The following is a 26,165-nucleotide window of genomic DNA, read 5'->3' as shown; positions in this document are numbered from 1 at the left end:
GGGTAGACAAAGTCTAGGGGACATCCAGATGGACTTGTTTTCACAGACAGCAAAAGAGACATTCTGAAGCTCAATAGTAAGGGAGAAACTAGACGTACAGAGAAACAACTACAGACTTTGGGGTCCCAAGAGGCAGTTGGAACCACGGGAGTAGATGATGCTATCTAAGAAGAATGTGAGATGTGAAAGGAGTGAACCCAAGCTAGAACCCCGCAAAACACCTGCATCTATAGGGTAAGCAGAGGGAGGGCCAGAGTACTTGAATTTGTGGAGTGCCTACTAAGTTCCAGGTGCTTTGACATTTTGTCTCACCGAGATTTCACAATAAATCTGTAAGACAAATAGTTTTGCCTCTTACTTCCCCTGCCCTCAAAAGTGCAGAAGTGTAGGAGGAGAACTAGGGGAAATTAGGAAGTGACATTTTCATCAGGCCAAATGATGCTGATGGATCAAATAGGATAAGAAATGTGAAAAACAAATCATTTCACACCTTTACCCATCAATATTTAACCAAAACTGAGTCACTGAATTTAATCATTGACGTTTTCTCACATTCAAAAGAGAAAGAAAATCAACCAACACAATAAATAACCCCCTCAGGTATGCAATTGAAAAGTAAGGCTTCGTATTTTTTTGGGGGGGGGGCATAAAATCTTGCTTTGTCAGCATTAATAATACTAACAAATAACATGAGAAGAAGCAAAGTGTTAGCTAAATGTACCATAACTGCCTTGGAATGGTTATCTGTAGTCTATTTTTTTCCCTCTCATCTAAAGTTCTTAGACGAAAGCAAGCTGGGTTACTGTGAACCAAAATCTCCTGCTAAGAAACCAAAGTATGAGGCCCGGTGCAGTGACTCACACCTGTAATTCCAGCACCTTGGGAGGCTGAGATGGGAGGTCTGCTAGACACCTGGAGTTCAAGACCAGCCTGGGCAACACAGAAAGACTCCCAAGCCTATTAAAAAGAAAAGAAAAGAGAATCCAAAATATAAGAACAAAATTATGAGACTGACCCTTGGAATTAACTAGTGAAAAAGACATTTTAAGGAGAGCAAAGGAGCATGAAGAATCTTGTCAGTAAAATCTTTTATTTGGTTTATATTTCAAGTGTAATTTAAAAAGTTTACAAGCCAGGAAATTTGATAATATGAAAGCAAGGAGAAACTAAGCTAGATCATTTAGCTAAGCTCAGGGACAAGATTCATTTTTTTAAAAATCAAAAATTTGACTTTTTTCTTGCCATTAATTGTGCTTAAATATATCCATCATATTTCAGCTGCAAAAGATGGTGAAGAACTCAAGCTGAAGAGGTGTCTGCTGATTTTCGTTGCTTCAATCAGAACTTTTCACCTATAAAGGACATACAAAGAATAGTTTTGAATTTTCTCAATGTACTTTTGTATTTTTTAATAAACTTTTAATTGCAGAATAATTTTTGATTTATGGAAAAGTTGCAAAGATAACACGGAGAGCTCTCATGTACACGGCACCCAATTTTCCTGTTGGTCAACATCTTACGTTACCATGGTAGGTCTGTCACAACTAATGAACTTATACTGATGCATTCTTATTAATCAAAGCCCATACTATCTTCAGATTACTCAGTTTTTACCCAATTATTTTTTTCTGTTCCAGTATCTCATCCAGCATGCCACATTACAGTTAATTGTCACATTCTCTTAGGCTCCTCTAAACGGTGACAGTTTCTCAGACTTTCCTTGTTTTTGATGGCCTTGACAGTTTTCAGGAGGAGCAGTCATGTATTTTGCGGAATGTGCCTCAGTTTAGATTTGTCTGACGTTTTTCTCGTGGTTAGACTGGAGTTATGAGGTTTTGGGAGGAAGACCACAAAGGTAAAGTGCCACTCTCATCATATCAAATCAGGGGTGCAAACTATCAATATGACTTATTACCAATGATGGTGACACTGATTACCTGGCTCAGGTTGTTGTGTCAGGTTTTCTCCACCATGGAGTTGCTCCATACAGTCTAGAGAGTTTACTTTTCATATTGTACTTTTTGGAAGGAAGTCACTATGCAAACCCCCACTTTAGGGTGGGGAATCATTCTGATCGTCTTGAGTGAGGAATATCTACATAAATATTTGGAGTTCTGAATGTGAGTTTTGTCTCTTACCCCATACAGAAACGCTCCTGCTACTTCTTCGCTCTCAAAATTCCCAATTCTCCCTGCTTTCAACACATACCCTTTTTCTCAAATTTCAAATTTTATTCAATCATTGATGTCAGTATAAACTCCTAGATATTTTATATTTCGGGTTATAATCTAACACAACCGTATTTTGCTCCTTGAAGTGCCCCAGTTTGGACTATGGGGAGATTTTCCAGTTGGTTCCTATGTCCTTCGTCTCAATCTATTTTCACATAAATCATGTTATTCTTTGCTCCTTCTCTCTTGTTTCTCCCCATTTCGATATCTGCATATCTAAGGTTTTATTGCCAGTGAGTGATGTAGGGTCCAAGCTGACGAGGAGGAGGCAGGATTGCCAAGGTATTTTACTTCAAACTCATCTAAAGATTCAGTGAGATATTTTCCCTGAGGTCAAAGAAAACATTTGGGCTACCAGGACTCATTATTATGAATGTGTAGGTAAATATTTGATCCAAATTGTTTCATGTATTTATTTAAGTAAACAGTGTTGGAATGGTCTAACTCCACATCTTTGCTCTGGCCTCATCCTGTACAGTTGGTACTATATACTATTATTAGATTAATATTTATTTTTTAAAAATTGTACTTATTTTTATTTTTACTTTTTAGTAGAGATGAGGTCTCGTGTTGCCCAAGCTGGTCGCTGGTGGTGAACTCCTGAACTCAAGTGATCTTCCTACCTTGGCTTCCCAGAGATTACAGGCATGAGCCACCAGGCCCAGCTTTAGATTCATATTTCTAAAGTGTGGTTCTATTCATTTACTTCAAGCCTGCAATAACTTCCTAATTCCTACCAAGTCATTAGCTTAGTATTCATGACATTGCGTGCTAAGTCCCCAGCTCACTTTTTAAAATCTTTTATTGTTTGTTATTTTTCTACTTATGCCATGTGTTCTAGCCACCTTGGACCTAAGATCATAGAGATATTTTATCTTTTTTTTTTTTTGCCTTTCTAGTTTCATTAATATTGCTGATTAGAAGCAGCATTCCACAACATTCCTTTTCTTTTTTTTTTTTGAGACAGGGTCTTGCTGTTGCCCAGGCGGGAGTGCAGTGGTGTGATCATAGCTCGTTGCAGCCTCTACCTCCCAGGCTCCAGCGATCCTCCCACCTCAGCCTCCCAGGGAGCTGGGACTACAGGTGTGCACCACCGCGTCTCGCTAATTTTTGTATTTTTTTGAGGAGATGGGTTTCAAATGTTCCTCAGGCTGGTCTTGAACTCCTGGGTTCAAGCAATCCTCTTGCTTTGGCCTCCCAAAGTGCTGAGATCACAGGTGTGAGCCACCGAACCCAGCCTCCATTTCTATTAATTAAAACAACATCTCGTGTCAGTGATCCTCTGTTTGCCCCACCTGATTCACTTATTCCCTTGACCATCCTGCTGTGTGCCCTGGGAGGTAACCTGTGGACTACAGTGACACTTTGCTGCCCTCTGCCTTTCTGCTGGGTTCCGCCAGTGGGAAGGCCAGAAGGACATCTGAAAGTGAGGTCAGGGTACTTTTTCAGTTATGTGGATTGCCTCGGGCTGCTCACAGCCCTCTCTGGAGAGGATACTGTTTCTTTCAGGGCAGGCTTCTTCACACAGCCCTCTCCTTAAGGATTCTCCTTAAGGTAACTGATCCCTCTTCTCCTCCCTGGGGCCATTGTCAGGCAGGTTATTACACCATCCCTTGTCAATTACCTATAATGCCCCACCCACACCTTTGTAATTAGTCTTCATTAAATCCTTGAACTAGCACAGTTTGAGTGCCACCTGTTTCTGGTTGTGAACTAATACACACTTCCTCTTTAAATTAAAAATTACTTCTTTCAAGAAACTGTCACTCACACATCTTACAAGATATGATCTTTTCCTTCTCTGAATGTAAAATAACACTTTGTCTATAGGCATTAATTCAATTCTGCATTTTAGTTAGGGGTTTGTCTAATCCCCATTTTTTTTTAGCATAAAGTCTGTAATGACAGAGGGACTAGCTTATTTATCTTGCCCACCCCTCAACACAATACCATATCAGTATCTTACATAGTCCTAGATATTGATACAGTGAAATATTACTCGCTAAGATAATGTATACTTGATCCTAGATCCTTGACACATTACTAAGTAAATGAACATTTTTTAACATATCTTCCAAGAATTATTTTTACTAACCTATACAGAGTCCTCATCACTTCAGGAAGGAAATTGGTATTGCAAAGAATAGAAAAACTGTTTTCTTCCCATACTCAAGATATATTCTACAGGGGACTGACTAAATTATGTTGATTTCTACTTTACATCGTCAATAGACAGTCCTGAGAAAAATTAGTTGAGAATGACTTTACTGAATTTCAGATGGTGAATTCTATATAACATTTCCAAATATCCTAAATTCTATGTTCACCTCTTTCATAGTTCACCTTTTCCAATAGAAGTTTTCTATTTAACCTCACCTTGCTACGACAGATGCTTTATGCCACAATCAATCCAAATATCATATAATATGTTATATTCATTGCTCTCCTGTTTTATATTTACCAGTTCCTTTTGTTAACTTGTTTGTCTTAGCAGGAAACATGTCTTTTGTATCTCACCATACTCTAGTATTTTAGAAGTATAAGTTCTTCCTTACTTAATAGATCACCAGAATTCTGAGAAGTTTAGAAAATTCACCATTCCTTTATTTACTAAAATACGGTTTCAAAGTATAGAGCTATCTTCTTCATAAGAAGAAATCAAAGCCAATCTTTACATTATGATAGATAGCACTTCAGGAACTTAAGAAATTGTTCCTGCTGAATTATTCAAAACAATGAATAATTTACAAAGTCTTTAGTTATATTTCTAAAAATCCACATATTCCGAGAGGAATGATTGCATTGACTCACCATCAGTGTTTAGAAAGCTAGAAAGCATGCATGGCTCTCCTCCTGTTGATATCTCTCTTGATTTGGCAAAGAGAACAATGAGGACAGCAAAGGGTTGCCAAATAGTCATCACAAATAGATCCCTGTTTGAAAACCAAAAAGAAATAAAAACATAAAATTCACCTATTTAGAGTTAAGACTTGCCACATCTTGAAGAGAAGCTGAAGGCACTGATATTTCAGATTCAGAGTCTGGATGGATACATTTAGGAAAATGTTACCTCACTTTTTCATACAACTGTTGTCTCTTTTTATGACAGAAAATATTTTTCTATACTTTACATTTCTGAAAATGTAAGGAGATGTCCAACCAAACTATCAAGTATAAGAGTAAAACAGCTTTAGGAAGTAGAATTTCAAAACTGTTTTCTCCTGGACCTCCTCTGTCACAGTAAGTTACCAGAGCATGTGCTCCACCAAATGCGGTGTAAACCAAAAAGGAGGAAGACACGGGATGTAAGCAGCAGAAGTCTAACACAGCAGAGAAGCTAATGGAATCTCCAGGGTCGTGGTGAAGGGAGATCCCAGGATGAGAGCTAAGCACTAGGCATAAAGGCAGCTAGCCAAAGGGTAACAGGACAGGAAGCGATTTCATTACAAAGATGAAAATGATAAAACATCTATGTGTTGAAGGTGTTGGGAAGAGATTTAGAAAACTGGCAAATAGCCGGGCGCAGTGGCTCACACCTGTAATCCCAGCACTTTGGGAGGCTGAGGCGGGCGGATCACCTAAGGTCAGAAGTTCCAGACCAGCCTGACCAATATGGTGAAACCCCATCTTTAAAAATAAAAACAAACAAACAAACAAACAAAAAAAACTGGCAAATAATTTGGGGTTAAAGGACTCATAAGTAAATGGAGGAAAAATACTAACAAAAAACCAATAATGACTAATACCAGGAAAAACACAACTGAGCAGGAAAAGCAATCATATTTACTACATGACTCAGCTCTGAAGCTGAATAAAACAAATATACGTATCATCATGTAAACACTGAATATGGAATTAACCATAAAACTATATTGGAAAGAATAGGGTAGGGGTAGAGGGTGCATGTGTGTGGTGCAGGAGGAGGAGAAAACAGAACTAAATTCTCATCTTCCATAGTGGGAAGTTAACAGATAATGCCCCTAAGTAAAAGTCAAGAAGCAGCAATACAAGTGTGTGCTTTGGAGATACAAAGGAAAATTCCCAAGGCATCAGGTCTAGGGAAGAAGAAGCAGCGAAGAAACTTTTGGGGACTACTTTGTAAAATTAGATGATTTTAAAAACACTTTGTTTCAGGGTTTTGATAAATAAAAAAATTAAAGCTGTATCAGAAAAAAGCAGCATTTAAACTCCTGGCACTTAATAGACCTGAAACTGAACACAGTTATGGGCAGGGCACCAGATGAACCCTGATCTCCATCAAGTGCAGGGTCTGGAAACTATATCAAGTACTCATCTCGGAGCAGCTGGGGGAGGGTCAGAACCTCCAGCTGCATGACTCCTAAGCTATCTTGTGGCTAACGTTATTCCTACAAAGGCAATCTAGTTCTCAGGCAGGAGGGAAGTCTGCTTTGGGAAAGGGCTGTTAACATCTTGTTTAAGTTTCCCCCAAAGTTAGTTCAGCCTACACCCAGGAATGAACAAGGACAGCTTGGAGATTAGGAGCAACATGGAGTCAGTTAAGTCACATCTCTCCTGAGTGGCTAGGACTACAGGCATGCTCAACTGCACCTAGCTGAAACTATTTTATATTTTCATTTAAAAATATTTATCAATTTGTGAATTACAAAAACAAAAAATGCTTATTGGCAGTTAGCACTTGTGAATAAAATTTAAAAATAATAACAAAAATTTCTCTAATATATTAGTCTCAAAGCACCTGCAAAGAAAGAAAAAATAAAAAATTAAAAAAAACTTAAATGCATGCTATGGAAAATTTTTATGACAAATTGAAACACAGAACAATATTAAGTGAAAAGTAACAATCTAACTCCTTTCTACCCAATGTCACTACCAGAGATGAACTATTAGTAATTTGCTGTGTATCCGCTTTCCTTAGATTTTTTCTATGCCTATGACTCATAAAAATATAAATTAGAGGAAGATACAGCTATGGACATAGACATGTAGAGTTTGGCATTTCAGGAGCTCTTTTATTTTTTAAGAATGAGATCTACTATCCTGTAACTTATTTTTCCTACTTGGTATATGGTAGTCAATACTGTATGAAATTTCTGTATCTTGTTTTGTGTCCTTAGGACCTTAACCTTGCGACCATGTGGGGACACTTGCTTTTGGTTTCTACCATCCAGAGGACAGGAATTTAGGAGTTCATGTCAGTTTTTCCTAAAATTTTTTCTTGAGCAGTTAAAAGCCTCATAAGCTTGAAATTGGCTTCTCTAGGCTCCTTCCGGAAAAAGCAGTAGAAACTGCTCAGTGCTGTATAGCTCAGTAGCGAAGGCTTCATCTTTTGATGGTGGTAGCCTGGGTTCAATTGCTGGCTTCTGGAATAATTCCTTTCTAGTTTGTTATTTGGGTAACTTTGCCATTTATTGAGGTCCCCCACCCCCACACCCCCATCCCCACCCCGCCACAATGGATAGCTTCTGATTTCCCCTCTTGAATTTTCCTTTCTCTGAACTACCTTTGTGGAGGCTGTAAATCTTGTAAAAAAGAAACTGCTTATCACGTCCTTGAAGCACCTAGGAGGTTACTTTTGGTAAAATTCAGAAACTAAAAATAATGGCTGCTTGGCATGGCTGAAGCAAGGATTTATTTTTTAAAGAGTACTATGGTTAAACGTCAGCTTAATTAAAAGTGGATAAACAAGCTATAGGTATATTTAAAAGGCCTTTATGTTTTTCTCTTCTTGGGACTTGTTTTTCTGAGAAAAGTTTTTTTCTTGTCAGTTGACTGAATTATTTTTCTCCTTTTTCTTTTTTTGTCTTGTCATCCTTAATGCACATAGAGGCCCTAAGTAAGGTAACTTCTGATAGCCTGGGACTCACTGGGAAAAACAGAGGAGGCGCCAGAGACCATGTTTTGGGGAAAAAAACCATCCCACTGTTTTCCTCCTGAAATCCCAGGAATTAAAAGGAATTTGATTTCTCAAAATCAAAGTCTCTGTTCTGTTTTGCATTGTGTTATCTGACAGTTTTTGTTTTGAAGGTATCAGCAATTACTTTGCATTATGAGAGAGCTTTGGTGTGTAATAACTAGGCAGGAAATGTACTTTAAGGGATGGCTAACACTAGTTATGGAGGAGTCCTTGACTCTTTGCACACTTGGATCAGAGAAGCAAGCTCCTGGCCACCTGGAAGATAAGAAAACATCCCCAACCCCCAATGGGAGATGAGACTCCCATGAGGTTGGGCTGATTGGCTTTGGGTTGCCTTGCAATGAAATGTACAGTCAGTTAAAAGCACTGCACTGTCTTCTCCCATAGTATTTCCCTCCTTTTGGGGATCCAGGAACCAGTATAAAATAGCACCTTCAATTTTGGTGATCCGTCTTTGCCTTCAGCTGCTTATTTGCTACTTATTTGGCCCTAGAAAGGCATGCTTTCTTGGCCCTCTTCCTCCAAGGGCTCCACCCCGAAGCCAGTCATCCAATCAAGAAACTGGCAAATCAAAAACCTTAGAAGTGCTGAGTCTTCTGTCAGTCTGTATTTACACGTGTTGTGTGTGTGTGTGTGTGTGTGATGTTTATATATAAAAGAGCTCTCATTAATTGGCTTAGAAAAATAAATGCTTAAATCAAATATTTTGTTAGAAAAATAGAAACTTTAATGTCTTTTTTTTCATGTGGCGTTAGTAATCTTTTGGAAATAAAGATAGTTTTAAAGATTCTTGGTAAAATAAATTATCTTGAAAATGTAAACATTTGGTCTAAATTAAGGTCAGATATCAGATTTGCTAAATGCTTTTAGGTTAAATTGTTTATTTGACTTTTGAAATTTGATTTACTTACTTTGGAGCATTAGATTATATGCTAAGGCCTGGGGCATATGGAGAGCTATGCCTAGGAGCTATGCTAAAAAGGGTCAGACTTTATCTTCATTTCTGTCTAATATCCTACGCTCTACCCCTAGTGCATAATTAAAATTTCTTACTTATCAGGTTTTTCACTAAAAATAAAAGTTGCTAAGAGTTAACGTTGTAACATGTCATTGAGACCACTGGAGAAATGGTTTTACATACAAGGTATGCAGGGAATGATTTTGGTAAAAGACTACAAGAAGGCTAGGGATATGGCTTTAGTTAATGGGAATGTAATTTTGTCTAGTTCAGCGGGTTTTAAAGATTGCCTTTTTTTTTTTTTTTTTTTTTTTTTTTTTGAGATGGAGTCTCACGCTGTTGCCCAGGCTGGAGTGCAGTGGCACGATCTCGGCTCATTGTAACCTCTGCCACCTGGGTTCCAGTGATTCTGCCTCAGCCTCCAGAGTAGCTGGCATTACAGGTGCCCACCACCATGCCCAGCTAATTTTTGTAGTTTTAGTAGAGATGGGGTTTTACCATCTGGCCAGGCTAGTCTTGAACTCCTGACCTCATGATCCACCTGCCTTGGCCTCCCAAAATGCTAATTACAGGTGGGAGCCATCGTGCCCGGCTAAAGATTGTCTTAACCTAAAAGAGTACCGGGACAAAACTGAAGGTTTAAGCAAAGTGAAAAGGATTTGTAAAGGGTCGATCTTGTAAAAAATTGTGGGTATAAACAAGTTGGCCAAGGTCTAAAAGAAATTATTTAGATTTCCATAGGTTAAAACATTAAAATCATACAGATGTGGGGCCAGAATCTGGGCCCATGTGTCCGAATAACAGAGTTTTCTTAGAAAATGGATCTACTGTTTGTTGGAAAATTGTAAAGCATTCTAAAAAGTTTATGAAAATCTTACCTTATGGTCAAACTAATTAAAACTCGATAGATATGTAAACATGAAATTTGGTTTTCTCTTTGAAGATGGTTTTTATGTGATGTCAAAAGATAATGAAAGAGTTTTGTTTTCTCCTTTGGGTAAACGGTAGGGAGAAAGGAGGAGAGAGAGAAGAGACAGATCCAGTTGGCTTTATGCTATCTTCATTGAGTCTTGTTTGGAAAGTGAAGTCTCCCCTATCAGAGTAAAGGTTTTCTTTCTTTCTTTCTTTTTTCTTTTTTAGAAATCTAAATTTCTACAGAGTAAAGGTTTTCTTTTAAAAATTTTTTGGAATTATTTTTCCCAAATGAATGACTTATGGTGAGTTGGGATTCTATTTTATGACATCCAGTGTTTTAAACCTTTGATATTTGACAAACTTTCCAAAATCAAATTAATGTCTTTCTAACCTAATATTTTAGATATTAGGTCCTCTGAAGTCCCAAAATAGCTTATTTGGTACAAAATCATAGAGGAAGCATTGTCAAATATGAAATGGCTTTCCTTGGTCTATATTTGTGTAAATGTGTTATTGGTATGTGTTCCAAAATCATGTAAAACTGCTATAATTCTAATATGACTTAGTATATGTTATCAGTAATACTTATAATTATGTTAAATTACTATGTGCCACAGAAGTAAATTTCCTTGTCAATTGTGGCTTTAACTGTGGCTGCCCTAAAATGTTTTTGTCATCCACAGACAATTGTCTCACTGTGGTCCTCTTTAAAAGATGATTTTATAATCAGCTATAAATGTTTTTCTTTTAGAGTTTGCTCTTGTTGCCCAGGCAGGAGTGCAATGGCTCAATCTCGGCTCACTGCAATTTACAAATTAAAGGTTTGTGGCAACCCTGCATCAAGCAAGTCTGTGGGTGCCATTTTTCCAATAGCGTGTGCTCATTTCATGTCTCTGTGCCACAGTTTGGTAATTCTTGCAATATTTCAATTTTTTTCATTCTTATTGTATCTGTTATGGCGGTCTGTGGGTCTGTGATCAGTAGACTTTGATGTTACTATTTAATTGTTTTGGGGCACCATGAACTGCACCCATCCATATAAGATGATGATACAGTTCGGATGTTGTCCCCATCCAAATTGCATGTCAAATGTAATCCCCAATGTTGGAGGAGGGCCTGGTGGGATGTGACTGATCATAGCGGCAGATTTTCCCCTTGGTATTGTGTTGCAATAGTGAGTGAGTTCTTGTGAGATCTGATTGTTTAAAAGTGTGTAACACAGGTGGGGCATGGTGGCTTATGTCTGTTATCCGAGCATTTTGGGAGGCCAAGCCGGGCAGATCACATTACTTAGATTTCCATAGGTTAAAACATTAAAATGATACAGATGTGAAACCAGAGAGAGGATAAAAGCTAGGCCTCTTGGGCCAAACTGTTAGCCAAGTTGCAAATGCAGTGCAAAAGCTCTTGAAGGAAATTAAACATGCTACTCCAGTGAACATACAAATGATAGAAAAGCAAAACAACTTTATTGCTGATTTGGAGAAAGTTTGAGTGGTCTGGATGGGAGATTAAACCAGCCACAACATTCCCAAAAGTCAAAGCCTAACACACAGCAAGGCCCCAATGCTCTTCAGTTCTATGAAGGATAGAGAGATAAGAAAGCTCCAGAAGAGGCTGGGTGCTGTGGCTCACGCCTGTAATCCCAGCACTTTGGGAGGCTGGGGCAGGCGGATCACAAGGTCAGGAGATAGAGACCAGCCTGGCCAACATGGTGCAACCCCGTCTCTACTAAAAATACAAAAAAATTACTTGGGTGTAAAGGCTCGTGCCTGTAATTCCAGCTACTTGGGAGGCTGAGGCAGGAGAATTGCTTGAACCCAGGAGGCAGAGGTTGCGGTGAGCTGAGATTGCGCCGCTACATTCCAACCTGGCAACAGGGTAAGACTCTGTCTCAAAAAAACAAAACAAACAAAAAAAAAGAAAGCCGCAGAAGAAAAGTTTGAAGTTAAAAGAGGAAAGATGTCATCTCAAAGCACAAGGTGAAGCAGCAAATACTGATGGAGAAGGTGTAGTAAGTTATCTAGAAGGTCTAGCTAAGATAATTGATGAAGGTGGCTACACAGACAAAAAAAGATATTCAGTGAAAATGAAACAGCCTTATTGGAAGAAGATGCCAAGAGAGGAGAAGTCAATGCCTGTCTTCAAAGCTGCCAAAGACAGGCTGACTCACTTGTTAGGGGATAATGCAACTGGTAACTTTAAGTTGAAGCCAATGTTCATTTACTATTTGCAAAATTTTAACACCCCTAAGAATTATGCTAATTAATCACTTCTCTTTCCCCTACTCTATGAGAAAAAAAAAAAAAAAAAAGAATTATGCTAAATCTGCCAGTGCTCTAGAAATGGAACCACAAAGCCTGATGACAGCACATGTGTTGACAGCATTGTTTACCAAATACTAAGCCCACTATTGAGGCCTGTGCTCAGAAAGAAAGATTATTTTCAAAATAGTACTGTGCACTAACAATGTACCCGGACATCCAAGAACTCTGATGAAGATACACAAAGAGATTAATGTTGTTTCCATGCCTTCTAGAAGAACATCTATTCTGCAGCCAATCAAGGAGTAATTTTGATTTTCAAGTCTTAATATTTAAGAAAAAAAAGCATTTTTGAAGGCTGTAGCTGCCATAGACAGCGATACCTCTGATGGATCTAGGCAAAGTAAATTGAAAATCTTATGGAAATGATTAATAATTTTAGATATCATTAAGAACATTCATCATTCCTGGCCAGAAATGGTGGCTCACAGCTGTAATCCCAGCACTTAGGGAAGCCAAGACAGGCGGATCACTTGAGGTCGGGAGTTCAAGACCAGCTTGGCCAACATCGTAAAATCTCATCTCTACCAAACAATAAAAACAAAAAAATTAGCTGGGTGTGGTGGAGCACATCTATAGCTCAGCTACTCCACAGGATGAGGTGGGAGAATTGCCTGAGTGTGGGAGGAGAGGCTGCAGTGAGCAGAGATGGCACTCTAGCCTGGGTGACTGAGTGAGACCCTGTCTCAAAAAACAAAACAAACAAAAAAACATTCATGATTCTTGGGAGGAGGTCAAAAAAATAATATTAACAGGAAATTGGAAGAAGTTGATTCTTTTTTTTTTCCTTTTGAGATGAAGTCTCGCTCTGTTGCCCAGGTTGGAGTATAATGGTGTGATCTCGGCTAACTATAACCTCTGCTTCCCTGGTTCAAGCGATTCTCCTGCCTCAGTCTCCTGAGTAGCTGGGATTACAGGTGCCCATCACCATGCCCAGCTAATTTTTTTTCTTTTGTATTTTTAATAGAGACAGGGTTTCACCATGTCGGTCAGGCTGCTCTTGAAATCCTAACCTTATGATCCACCCACCTCTGCCTCCCAAAGTGTTGGGATTACAGGCTTGAGCCACTGCACCTGGCCGGAAGTTGATTCTGTCCCTCATGGATGACTTTGAGGTGTTCAAGACTTCAGTAGAGAAAGTAACTATAGGTGTGGTAGAAATAGCAAGAGAACTAGAATTAGAAATGGAGCCTAAAAGAAAAAAGAAGAAAAAATAAAAATAAATGGAGCCTAAAGGTGTCACTGAATTACTGCAATCTCATGACAAACCTTGAATAGATGGGAGCTGCCTCTTATGGATGAGCAAAGAAAGTGGTTTCTTGAGGTCGAGCCCAGTGGCTCACACCTGTAATTCCAGCACTTTGGGAGGCCCAGGTGGGCAGATCATGAGGTCAAGAGATCAAGACCATCCTGGCCAACATGATGAAACTCTGTTTCTACTAAATATTCAAGAATTAGCTGGGCATGATGGCATGCACCTGTAGTCCCAGCTACTCGGGAGGATGAGGCAAAAGAATTGCTTGAACCTGGAAGGCGGAGGTTGCAGTGAGCTGAGATCACACCACTGCTCTCCAGCCTGGTGACAGAGCAAGACTCCGTCTCAAAAAAAAAAAAAAAAAAAAAAAAAGAAAAAGAAAAAAGAAAGGAAGCGGTTTCTTGAGATAGAATCTACTGGTGAAAATGCTGTGAACATGGTTGAAATAACAACAAAGGATTTAGAATATTCCATAAGCTTAGTTGATAAAGCAGTAACATATTTGAGAAGACAGAATCCAAATTGGAAAAAAGTTCTATTGCTGGTAAAATGCTATCGAACAGCATAGAAATCTTTCCTTTCGTGAAGGGAACAGTCAATCAATGAGGCAGACCTCATTGTTGCCTTATTTGTTCTTTGCTTTTGTTTTGTTTTGTTTGACTCGGAGTCTTGCTCTGTCGCCCAGGCTGGAATGCAGCCTTGTTCACTGCCTCCCGGGTTCAAGCGATTCTCCTGCCTCAGTCTCCTGAATAGCTGGGATTACAGACACCTGCCACCATGCCTGGCTAACTTCTGTATTTTTAGAAGAGATGGGGTTTCACCATGTTGGCCAGGATGGTCTCAAACTCCTGACTTTAGGTGATCATCCCTCCTTGGCCTCCCAGAGTGCTGGGATTACAGGTGTGAGCCACCGCACCCAGCCCATTGTTGCCTTATTTGAAGAAATTGCCACAGCCACCCCAACCTCAGTATCCTGCACCCTGAGCAGTCAGCAGCCACCAACATTGAGGCAAGGCCCTCTACATGCAAAAACATTATGACTTGCTGAAGGTTCAGATAGATTATTATTAGTATTTTTTAGCCATAAACTATTTTAAAATTAAGGTACATATGTTGTTTTTTGAGACATAATGTTATTGCATACTTGATAGACTACGGTGTATTATCAGCATACCTTGTATGTGCACTGGGAAACCAAAAAATTCATGTGACTTGCTTTATTGCAATATTTGTATTATTGTAGTGGTCTAGAACTAAGCCTGTATATCTGAGGCATGCCTGTATATATATGTGTACACACACACATGCACACAAGCACACACACATTCACTCCCATCTTATTGGTTCTGTTTCTAATGCACTTAGGAGAACCCTAAGTAATATAATCTCTTACCTACATGAAGTGGACTCGGTGTAATGGAAAGTACATGAATGGACAGTTAGAATTAAGTATCGACTCTTTTTCTACCATTAGGGAGTATCTTTGGGGGAATTACTCCACCTCTTAAAACTTCAAAGTTCTCTTCAGCAAAACGGTGTGGACCTACCCACTTTACAGAGGTGATGTGAGGATTAAGTGAGGTAATACGTGTAATGCATGTGGGGCACAGTAGACGCTAAACAGTCCTCTTCCATTGTATGACATCCATTGAAAATATAAGTTATTTATTATTTCAAGTTTTCAGCAGGAACCTAGAAGGAGGTCACATAATCAGATCTGTTGCTACAACTGAATGCAAGTTTGCACATGCTAGAGAACTCTTCTCAATCAATTTCAGAAGATGTATACATCAAATGATCTCCATGTTTGTAATTTTTGTGAATGTGGTTGCATATTTGAGTGAGACGGTGTCGTAAGAGACTCACAGGGATGCCATATCGGGTCCTGTAGAGAGTCCTCATTGCGACGCTTGTTCCACACAGACAGCATTCATTCATGTCAGCTGCAACTTGACACCCAAGGCACACGAAACAAAATGTGCCACAGAGACCTAGACACATGAAACCAAGGGTACACATTACTCCGCTCTGCCCTTGCCACAGCTGAAAGTTTAGTTTGCTTTTGCAAATGGCAGTTCAGGTCACGGGGCCTTGGCCACACAGCCTGCTGCAAAATCCATCTTCAGTGTTCAGCTTTGCATCAGTGTCTCCCTTCACCTCCAAATCATTTCAGGAATGACCACCCCTTCGTAAAGTATATGATTCTTTTCATAATTCGGCCGTCATTCATTTGTTCATTGATGCAGTAAAGCTTAGTCATTTTCCAGACATTATCCTCAGTTCTGACAGTGCCCCTGGCTCAAGTCTAGTAGTGAAGGTAGATCATAGGGAAAGTTCTCCAACAGAAATCTGTTTAAGGTGCCAACAGGTCACCCAGAAAAATGGGGTCTACAAAGGCCCTGAGTGGCAAATGCTGCTTGAGCCGACTATTGAAGAATGATTAGATGTTTTAAAGGTGGACAAAAAGGAAAGGAGCCTCTGAGACAATCTGGCACAACCTAGCAAAGGCCAGTGTTTACTCAGTATGGCTGGGGCCCTGGGATGGGGTGAGGATTTAGCTGTGGGTTGAGGCAGGTTGGGGACCAGATGATGAAAAACTGTGAGTGTTAAGAGTGTGTCATGAGTTATGAGGAACCACCGAAACATTTTAAGAGGGGAGAATAATTTGATCAGATCTACATTTAAGAAAATCTGCTCTTAAGCAATTAAGCTTTGATTAGAACTTGTGTCTTCATTTAATTGGGTAATAATACTAGGGGTGAGAGGGTTAAAATGTTTATCTTTAGAGAGTTTCACCAATGTGGTCTAATTCTCACTCTGATTTGCCACATAATGAACTAGTGTCCTGAGAAGCTTAAGTCATCACCCCAGACAATGACAGTGAATAAACAAACTCAATTGTTTCATTCCCAAGGTAATTTTCCCTTGCTATGCTACTCAGTATAATTTTTAACATATTCAAAGTTCAATTTCAGGCCAGGCATGGTGGCTTTACTGTAATTCTAGCACTTTAGGAGGCCGAGGCCGGCAAATCACTTGACGTCAGGAGTTTGAGACCAGCCTGGCCAACAGGGTGAAGTCCCGTCTCTACTAAACACAAAAATTAGCCAGGTGTGGTGGTGCGTGACTGTAATCCCAGCTCCTCAGAGGCCAAGGTAGGAAAATCGCTTGAACCTGGGAGGCAGAGGTTGCAGTGAGCAGAGATCGCACTGCTACACTCCAGCCTGGGTGACAAAGTGAGACTCTGTCTCAGTGAACAAAAAACAAAGACAAGGTTCAATTCAACTTTCATTCAAAGTCAATTGCAACTGTCAAGTTAAAAGATAACGTATTTTCTTTTCTTGTCTTTGAGTGCTATGTGGACCAAGACAGGCAAACAGACTTCAGAGCAAGTTTTCTGTAGATGAATTTGTCATTATTGAAAACTAAGCACGTTGCTCCTCTCAGCAACGCCCATCTCACCCCAAACTTCCTTTCCTCCAAGTTCATTTAGAGAGATCTTTAAGTAAGAGCTTATAAAAATAAAACAAAGCAGAGATGTTTTTTTCCCAGTGACAAGTCAATTGCCTCCAGAATTCTTTATTCTCAGGTATGTAAATAAAACTAAATACAGCTGGGCACGGTAGCTCACACCTGTAATCCCAGCACTTTGGGAGGCTGACGTGGGTGGATCATGAAGTCAGGAGATCGAGACCATACTGGCTAACAGGGTGAACCCCATCTCTACTAAAAACACACAAAAAAATTAGCCGGGTGTGGTAGCACGCGCCTGTAGTCCCAGCTACTCAGGAGGCTGAGGCAGGAGAATCGCTTGAACCCAGGTGGCAGAGGTTACAATGAGCTGAGATCACGCCACTGCACTCCAGCCTGGGTGACAAAGCGAGACTCTGTCTCAGAAAAACAAATAAACAGAAGAAAAGACCCCTAAATATATAAATTAAAATTGTTCTTCTCTGAATGCATATGGAAACCATAGATGAAAACTATTCCCTGGGTACTGGACATAATGTAACTATAAAATAATGAGGTTACTTTATATGTTACAAGAACAGTCTTTCTAAAAAAAATCAAGTTCAACTTGGAATTTGTAGATTAATGTAAGGTCTATGTATAGTCAGGCCAGGCCTGTTCGTTGTTAGAATCAATCAGCTCTTTTGCTATTATCTTAACCAAGAACTTATTTTAGGAATGGTCTGTTCTTTGAAGGGCTGGAGAAAAATTAACTTATGATCTGTACAAAGGCTCTGTTTTTGCTAAACATACGATTGCCTGACATGTGGAGTACCTGTAATAAGTTAGAAACTTTTTCTACACAATAAGGGGGGAATGGGGGAAGGATTTAGTCACTGGTAGTTCACCTCGATATCAATTAAGGGGGTCCTTTCCCCCACACTTACAGACTCCGCAGTCGCTGAAGCAGTCACACATGCCTGTCTGCCAGTTGGAGTTCTGGGGTGCAGGACCGAGTCCAGGTTGGGTAACCACGACCACCGGTGCCTGAGCTTGCATTTTCAGTGCAGGGCCTTAAAAGCTGTGGGCTGAAAAGGGAAAGAGCAGGGTTAGAAGTCTCGAGGCTGCTCTTGAAAGACCCTCTTTAGAGGCACTAAGCTGAGGCAGTGTAGAGGAAGTTGCTCTGTTTGAAGAACAGAATTTCTGTCTCCATCCCTCACAAGATAAAGGCGCTGGGGGTGGGTGGAAGGAATTCATCATACTGGGCGTGTTGGCCGTGGTGGCTCAAGTCTGTAATCCCAGCACTTTGGGAGGCGGGGGCGGAAGGATCATTTGAGGTCAGGAATTCGAGACCAGTCTGGCCAACATGGAGAAACCCGTCTCTACTAAAAATGGAAAAAATTAGCCGGGCGTGGTGGCGCGTGCCTGTAATTCCAGCTACTTGGGAGGCTGAGGCAGGAGAATCACTTGAACCGGGGAGGCAGAGGTTGTAGTGAGCCGAAATCGTGCCATTGCTCTCCAGCCTGGGCGACAGTAAGACTCCATCTCAACAAAACCAAAACAAAAACCAAAAGCAAACAAACAAACCAAAAACCAAGAACCACAGAATTCGCCGAACTGGGAAAGTGAACAGTTGCTTCTCATGGGATAAGGGAGCGGAACAGGGTTGCTCATGTACTGTTTTTAGACAGTACCTGGTATCCACACAAGGCAGGGAAACAAATGAGCAACCTGTGATTGTGGACAAAAAGAGTGAATTATGGAAAATAGCATTCTCTGAAATGGCATTGTAAGGTCTGACCTTGCCGTGGACGGCATGGAGACTCCCATGAACCGTACGCACACCTCTGGAGGGCTTTCCGGAATTAGAAAACCTGAAATTACTTGAAGATTATGAAAAGAGGCAGAAATGATCAACCCCTGGACGCCTACTTAACTCTGAGACATTTTCTGTTTTCTTATTCCGGCCTCAATTGACAGGCCTTTGGACTTTGTAACCGACTTTGACCAATCTCGTGACTCCATACCCTATGATCCCCTCCCAGCTTGCAAACCTACGACCCCCTCCCAGCTTGCAAAAAAAAAAAAAAAAAAAAAAAAAAAACGCCAACTCCAGCTTCTCTAACTTTTCACTGTTTACCCCAAACCTATAAAACCAACTCCTATCCCTCCGCCCTCCGCTGACGCCCTTTTCTGACTCAGTCCGCCGGTACCCGGGTGAATAAACAGCCATGGTGCTCACACAAAGCCTGTTGCGGGGTCTCTTCATTCAGAGCGCGCGTTTTAAAAGGCATCATCCTAAACTTTTGTGTATATACACCCTTCTTGCTCCTAATTTATTCTGCTCCTTTTTGCTTTGGACGGATTTCCGATATCAATCCTTTCCAACCTTCCCGCTTCCTGACTGGTCCTTCACTTCGTATTTCCTGGGAGCCTGCAATCTTGTGTCAGTGCTGGCCTGATAGACCTTGCTGCCTGGTAGGGACAATTTATTACGAAGTACACTTGGTAAGATTACTCCTCATTTCTCTACGTCATGGAACATGAATTAGATTCGGAGTGAGAACATAACATGAATTAGATTCGGAGTGAGAACGTCTTTGCCCAAATCTTAGTTTCTGAAACTGTGATGTTAGACTAGTCATTTAAAAGTCCACTTAATCTGTAAAATGGGGTTTCTGACCTACCCACCTTAACAGGCTCATTCTAAGTAATTTCTCCTTAAATAAAAATACCCCATGGACACAGGGAGGGGAGCATCACACACTAGGGTCTGTCAGGGGGAAATAAGGGAGGTACAGCGGGGGGTGGGGAGTTGGGGAGAGATAGCATGGGGAGAAATGCCAGATATAGGTGATGGGGAGGAAGGCAGCACATCACACTGCCATGTGTGTACCTATGCAACAATCTTGCATGTTCTTCACATGTACCCCAAAACCTAAAATGCAATAAAAAAAATACCCTTCAAGAGGAAGCAAAGTAAAAATAAATAAATAAAAATAAAAATACTATAAACTGTATTCAGAATAGCTGGAGTTTACTTTAAATGTATTAGATGTGCCCTTCTATATACATTAAAGTGGTTTTGGCTCCTGCTTGATTAGGTTTTTTAAAAAATGTACCATAATAGCCGTTTATTGCTCTTTTACAATAAAAGAGGGAGGCGGACCATTTGTGGATCCCACAGCAAACAAGATTTTCTGCCAAAGAAGTTTCAATAAGTGAACAAAAAACCAGAGGGGCCGGCTGAGCGGATCATTCCGGGCGCGCACAAGCCGCGGGTGTGTAGGTGGCAGCAGAGGAGTCCCCGCAGGGGGCAGAGTCGTCGGGTGACGGAACGAGGCGAACTTGGCGGCCTTTGCTTTTGGGCCTTTTCCAGGGAGGAGGATCGAGGAGGCGGAAAGCCCGCCTGGCTTCTCCCAAGTTTCAGGGACGTCTGAAGCAGGGGCTTCAGGAGGCGGGGAGTGGATGGGTGGGCTCCTTACTTTCTCCGCTCTCTCTGCACCCGGGAAGGGGACTCTGAGCGGCAGCGGCGCTCAGGGCTCCTGGACCACGCCCTGCACCCCGCATCCCACACCCCGCATCCCACACCCCGCATCCCTCATCCTGCCTCCCGCTAGCGCCGCTCTGGGACCCCCTGGGTCTCCTTTGCTGGGACCAGACCTGCCTGCCGGTGAAATCCTACGGCAGCCCGCACAGAATCCATCCCAAAGAGACCTCCTGCTGTTGCTGGCGCAATCAGGGAGCGGCGCCTGCGGGCGGCTGCCCTCCGGGGACCGCTCGCCTGGGCGGCGCGCCGCTGGGCACTCGGCGTGAACCGGGGAGCGGGCGCGCGGTCCCGGAGCTCAGTCCCGGCCGCAGGCTCCAAGAGCCGCTGTGGGGGCGGCTGCTGCTCTGTGGCCCCGTTTCTAAATTGTAAAAAGTTTTCATCAGTTGGTATGCGCTGAGCAACTCTCAGATCGGAAAGCAATACCAGAAACTCAGCCCCCCTCCCCGCGCTGATTTGAATGCTTCTTAGATGGGTCCTGGATTCTAGTCCTGCTGTACATGCCCACTTTTCAGTGTAAGAGGAAGCAACCACAGCTCTCTAGACACACTCGTGCCGCCAACCTCACGAAACAGGAGGTAAGGACATTGCAATGATTCCGTTTTCGTGATGACCCCTTTTACAATGATTAGCTTGGCTTTGGGAAAAGTAAGTCCCAAATCCCCACCCAGGGAATTTTGTGGGCTATGTTCGCTGAGGTGTCTCAAAACCTTAGCTCGGGACCTGGTACACAGGGTGCTCGCTAGCGCCCCAGCCACCTAGCTCTCGCTTCCCGCCTAGCGGAGTCCTTGGGTGATGCAGGCTCCAGATGGTGCACAGCAAACACCGGCTAGAGCCCAGCCCTGGAAACGCAAACAAGGTGAATAATTCACCTGACTCTTTAGACCTCCACGGGTGGGGCCCAGATCTTCCTCAATCCCAACTCCTGTATTAACATGATCGAAACCATATTTTTGGGTGATGGCTTCCCTCATTTGGGATCTTAGAGGAAGAAGCATTACAAGAAATGCTAGAGAATATGTATTTAAATTTTATCCGCATTTCATCTTAATAATCAAATACGAGAAAAAATATTAAAGGCTATTTGTCATTAATGTCAGGTGGTTATTTCTGGTTGACTGGCTGATAGACTTTTTGTTGTTGTTGTTTTGTGTTAAGGTCTCTCTCTCTGTTGCCCAGGCAGGAGTGCAAAGGCAGGATCATAATTCACTGCAGCCTGGAACTCCTGGGCTCAGGTGATCTCCCCCACCTCAGCCTCCTGAGTAGCTGGCATTACAGACGCACACCACCATGCCTGGCTAATTTGTTTTCCTTTGCTGTAGAGATGGGGGTCTCACTATGTTACCCAAACTGACCTTGAGCTCCGTCTTTTTCATAGGAAAAACATCCTCCTAACTTGGCCTCCCAAAGCACTGGAATTACAAGTGTAAGCCACTATTACATGGCTGAGAATTTTTTTTGTATGATCATTTATTTCCTTATAATCAAAACAAGAAATATCCTTTTCAGAAACAAAAAGCAAATCCAGTGACTAGAAAAAAAATTTTTTTTAAGGAGACTCTATCTCAGAAAAAAAAGGGAGGGGCATGTCATACAAATGATACTACAGCTGTTTGTATTTTTTTCCTCTCTCTCTTGGCCCCTAGCCAATGCTTGGCACGAAACTGGTATTCAATAAATAGAGATGATCTGACAACTCTTTGGGAGGAAAACCATGTTCATTTAGCCACTTATTTTTTTTAAGAAGGCCATATTGTGATTTTTAATATAATAACAGCAATCTGAAGATTTCAGAATAAAAACTGCCCTGCAATTATCTAATTGCTTTTCCTTTACCTGAATGTCTTTACTTAGTGTATTGCATATGTGCTTGTGTATTCAAATTGGCTAAAGTCAGACTTCATAGCAGCTTGAGTCCTGAACATTTTTTGAGTGCCTTTGAAGTCCACTCAGTGACCATCTTTATATTCTGTAGTAGGCAGCTGTATCTCAAATATCCATATGCTAACTGCCAGTTAGTTTGTGTGAACAATTACTTCCTCCAGGTAGTAGCCTAAACAGTCTTTAGCCCAACAGTCAACACTGTATGTTTCTGTTTCCTTCACTGCTTTTGTACTTTTGACTTCTTCTTTTCAATGAAGAAATTGCAGGGACCCAGGTGCTTCTGTGAATATTAGCACTGGGAACTGGAGCACAATGGGGAGCCCCAGGAGTTTTCTGATGCTATTATAAGTTCCTCTCTAGTGCAGATTACCTGTATAGGTGGAGAAGGCTACTCAGCTCATCACTGCAGAGAATAGTCCTAAAGGGAACTGCTATCCAGAACTTCCAACTGTCACAAGCTTATTCTAAAAAGCGTCTAAATAACTTCTCCTGTGAGATACCTTATTCAAAGAAATATCTTCTTGATAGTTATAAAACTGAGAGGAGAAAGCAAACACACACTCATTTGTATGTGCCTCTGTGATCATTTAAAAATTTGAGGTATCTTTTAAGTTGTGAAATATAAAACAGAAACAAATGCAAAACTGCTTGTTCCAAACAACTGCAATTCTCTTTGCTTCAGCCATTAAGTCTTTAGCCTTAGCCATTCAAAGTAAAAGGTCAACAATAAGTGGAGAGAAAACTTCTTGAAAATTTAGATTTTCTAGGACCTTAGGTACCAGCTTGTGTCCTTGGTTCAGTGGTCCTTAAAGCCTACTTAGTAAAAACCACTTGGACAGCTTGCGTACCATGTAGAATGCTAGACACTGCTCAGACATTGTGAGATAGAATGATCTAGGGTTGAGGAATCTGTGCAATGTAGAATTCGACACTATTCAGAGATGGTGATTTAGATAGAATGAGCTAGAGTCTTAAGAATCTGTAAGGCGCTGCAGGGCTGCTGCCCTTATGCCATGGTTTTGCCCTATAAACTAGAAAAAGGTGGCCCTTCTCATAGACACGGCTTGGTGAGCACGTAGCTCCTTCGGTGAGAATTTGAAAAGCAGTGTACCTTGGCCTCCCGAACTCCTAGTGAAGCAGGAGATGGGGGAAGAAAAATTTTTTTCCTTTCCTTTGGTATATGAGCAACTTCCCTTTGAATTCCCACCGTCCTCCGTGGGAGCTCTGCAATATGAGTTTATAGTTTCCTGTTTCCTGTAGCTAATGACTGTGAGTTTCTGTCTTTCATCTGAGAAGCACCGCAGAGGTCAAAAGACATGTTTGAGCAAGGTTGCATCGCAGCCATTTAGGGGCCATAGCGAAGGAGATAGGATTATAAAGGCATCCTAAGGAAGCCTAGCTAACAGCCACCTAGGCCGCATAGCAAGTCACAAGAAAGCCTGAGTTATAAGCCTGTCACTGTTTAATAAACTGCCTTTCTTCTGCTTCTATAACCCATTCTCGCGCCACTGCGTTTCGCCACAGATGCAAGTATAAAAGTCAAGCCCTGGTTTTGTTCAAGGCTCAGGCTTTTACATGCGAATCCGCTGAGCCGTTGCACCTAAATAAAATCCTCCCGTTCCAGCCATTAGTCTCTGATTCCCGCCACACCAGGAGCACATTCCAAACTAGCTCCTCTCCCTCCAGCTGCGGGGCCGGTGCAGTATCTCGGGCACTTCAAGAGATTCTAATTTGCCAGTAACCTTGCAGGGCACACTGTAACCCATGACCAGTGGCCTTATTTCTCTTCTGATGCTAATAACTACAGATCCAATTTTACTCGGCAAATATTTTACTGTGTGCCAGGTTGTGTAAAAGTTTTGTGCTGGATTTAGTAGGGGCTAAGGAGATGCCTGAGGTTTCCTATCCATGGCCAGCAGTTCTGCCCATTGCTGTGTGACCAAACAGCTGTTTTGTTTCATGCCATCTGTAACTCCACCGGAGCAGATAAAAAAGTTTTCAGGGGCCACCTTGGAAAATGCAGGAAAAGTGGCGGAGGAGGAAATGGGAATCTTGGTGGGTGAGCTTTGAAGAATGAGACTAGAATACCTTTCTTTAGGAAGTTCTTTCTGTGGAATGATCTCAACGTCAGGAAATCTTGCTTTATTTGGCTGATATTTTAAACATCTTAAGTTTATCTTTTAGTCTTGGTTAAGAATCAATCTTGTATTTGTCTCTTCTTCCCATGAGCACCTCACTCCTGAGGACAGCCCACTAGCTTATTAAAATACACTGATATTAATACAATATGATATTAATTACAGTAATACTAATACATATTACTAATATTAATTAATCGAGACACTAGATATATTATTGAGATTTTTCTCTTCTTTCTACTGTTTATTGATGTTAAATTTCATTTTTTGCTTTGATTGAAGCATTTCCATTTCATAATCTCTCCATCTCTCTTTATACATATAAATGAAGCAGCAGAATTTAATTTTGAAGCAATTTCCTATTTTCATAGTAAGAATTCAAGGATTCTTATAATTCTTTAGTTAAATCTACAAAATTCCATGTCTTGTTTCTAAATATTTCGAATGGATAAAATAGAATATGTGTAAAGTAGAAAGAATTAGACTAGCGTAAGTCAACATGCATACATATTGAAATAAAGAGTGAAATTAATGATCATGGTACTAAATACAATGTGTAATATGTGTTTGCTGCAGAAAGCAGTAGTTGATGAGGATTCACGGCTGGGATCTTACACTGCTTAACAAAAGTCTGGCATCAGGCAAAATGCTTAGCATGAAATTGTTGAATTTGACTAAATGCATAAATTTAAAGGAATGATATAAGAAAACAGTATTTTAGCTGAAACTCAAAATATAACATATTAAGAAAAAACAAAATCAAATAACTTTTAAAGAAAGCATTTGTTTTTCAGTGCTAAGTTTTTAAAAGAAATTCTTAATTGTAAAATACTTACAATTAGTAAATAGGTTCCAAGCAGGAAGTGTCTTGTGGCCTGGGAGAGAATCTCACTACAAATGAAAGCTGCCTGAAAGGGGAGAGGTAACTGTTTCTATTGCAGTGCACAGTACAAAGAACAGTTTCAGACGCTCTTATTGGCCAGCGTAATCCAGCAGAAGTAGCTTTCAAGGTATGTTTCTCTTATCTTGAGAATGAATGTATCTCTTGCCAAATAAGGCGCGTTCCTTTATCTATATTGTGTTAGGTACACTCATACGGCTTTTTAGTGGGGAAAGGGTTTGATTCATTACATAGTTTGATTGGTTTTACATGTCTGCAGAGCTTACTGATTTTTAAATGTACTTTCCCCGTTTAATACAATAAATATTTAGTATGTATTTGTTGCAGTCTTTTTTATTTTTAAATTTTTATTTTATTTATTTGTTTTTAAAAAACGAGGTCTCAGTATGATGCACAGGATGGTCTCAAACTCCTGGGCTCAAGCGATCCTCCCACCTCAGCTTCTCAAAGTGCTGCGTTTATAGGTGTGAATCACCACAACTGGCCATGTTGCCATCTTTTTATTGTGGAGTTTAGTATTTGGAAGAAAAATAGGCTACCTGGAATTCCATACCTGATCAGACATCTCTCTTTTTCTCTCTCCTTCTTTGGATTTGTTTGTTTCTTTGTTTTCCGTAACATTGATTATGTGTTAGGCGCTGTTTTAAATGTTTGTATGTATTTTTT

The 26,165-nt window shown here is 40.8% G+C and overlaps 1 protein-coding gene across 1 annotated transcript; it reads right to left on the bottom strand.

Annotated features, from left to right (window-relative positions):
• Positions 1–1,071: 1,071 nt before the first annotated feature.
• PLAC8 (placenta associated 8) lies at positions 1,072–25,594 on the bottom strand. The gene is made up of 5 exons (XM_032239738.1): positions 25,435–25,594; positions 17,977–18,117; positions 15,446–15,570; positions 5,043–5,164; positions 1,072–1,352 (listed from the first exon to the last, which is right to left on the bottom strand). Exons 2-4 carry the CDS (start codon positions 18,086–18,088, stop codon positions 5,060–5,062), a joined length of 342 nt encoding a protein of 113 aa, XP_032095629.1. The 5' UTR covers positions 18,089–18,117; positions 25,435–25,594; the 3' UTR covers positions 1,072–1,352; positions 5,043–5,059.
• Positions 25,595–26,165: the final 571 nt, after the last annotated feature.

Source organism: Sapajus apella, unplaced genomic scaffold (genome assembly GCF_009761245.1).
Source record: "Sapajus apella isolate SASKATOON/1434 unplaced genomic scaffold, GSC_monkey_1.0 scaffold45, whole genome shotgun sequence".
Taxonomy (NCBI): Eukaryota; Metazoa; Chordata; class Mammalia; order Primates; family Cebidae; genus Sapajus; species Sapajus apella.
This window is presented reverse-complemented; position numbering and strand designations above follow the sequence as displayed.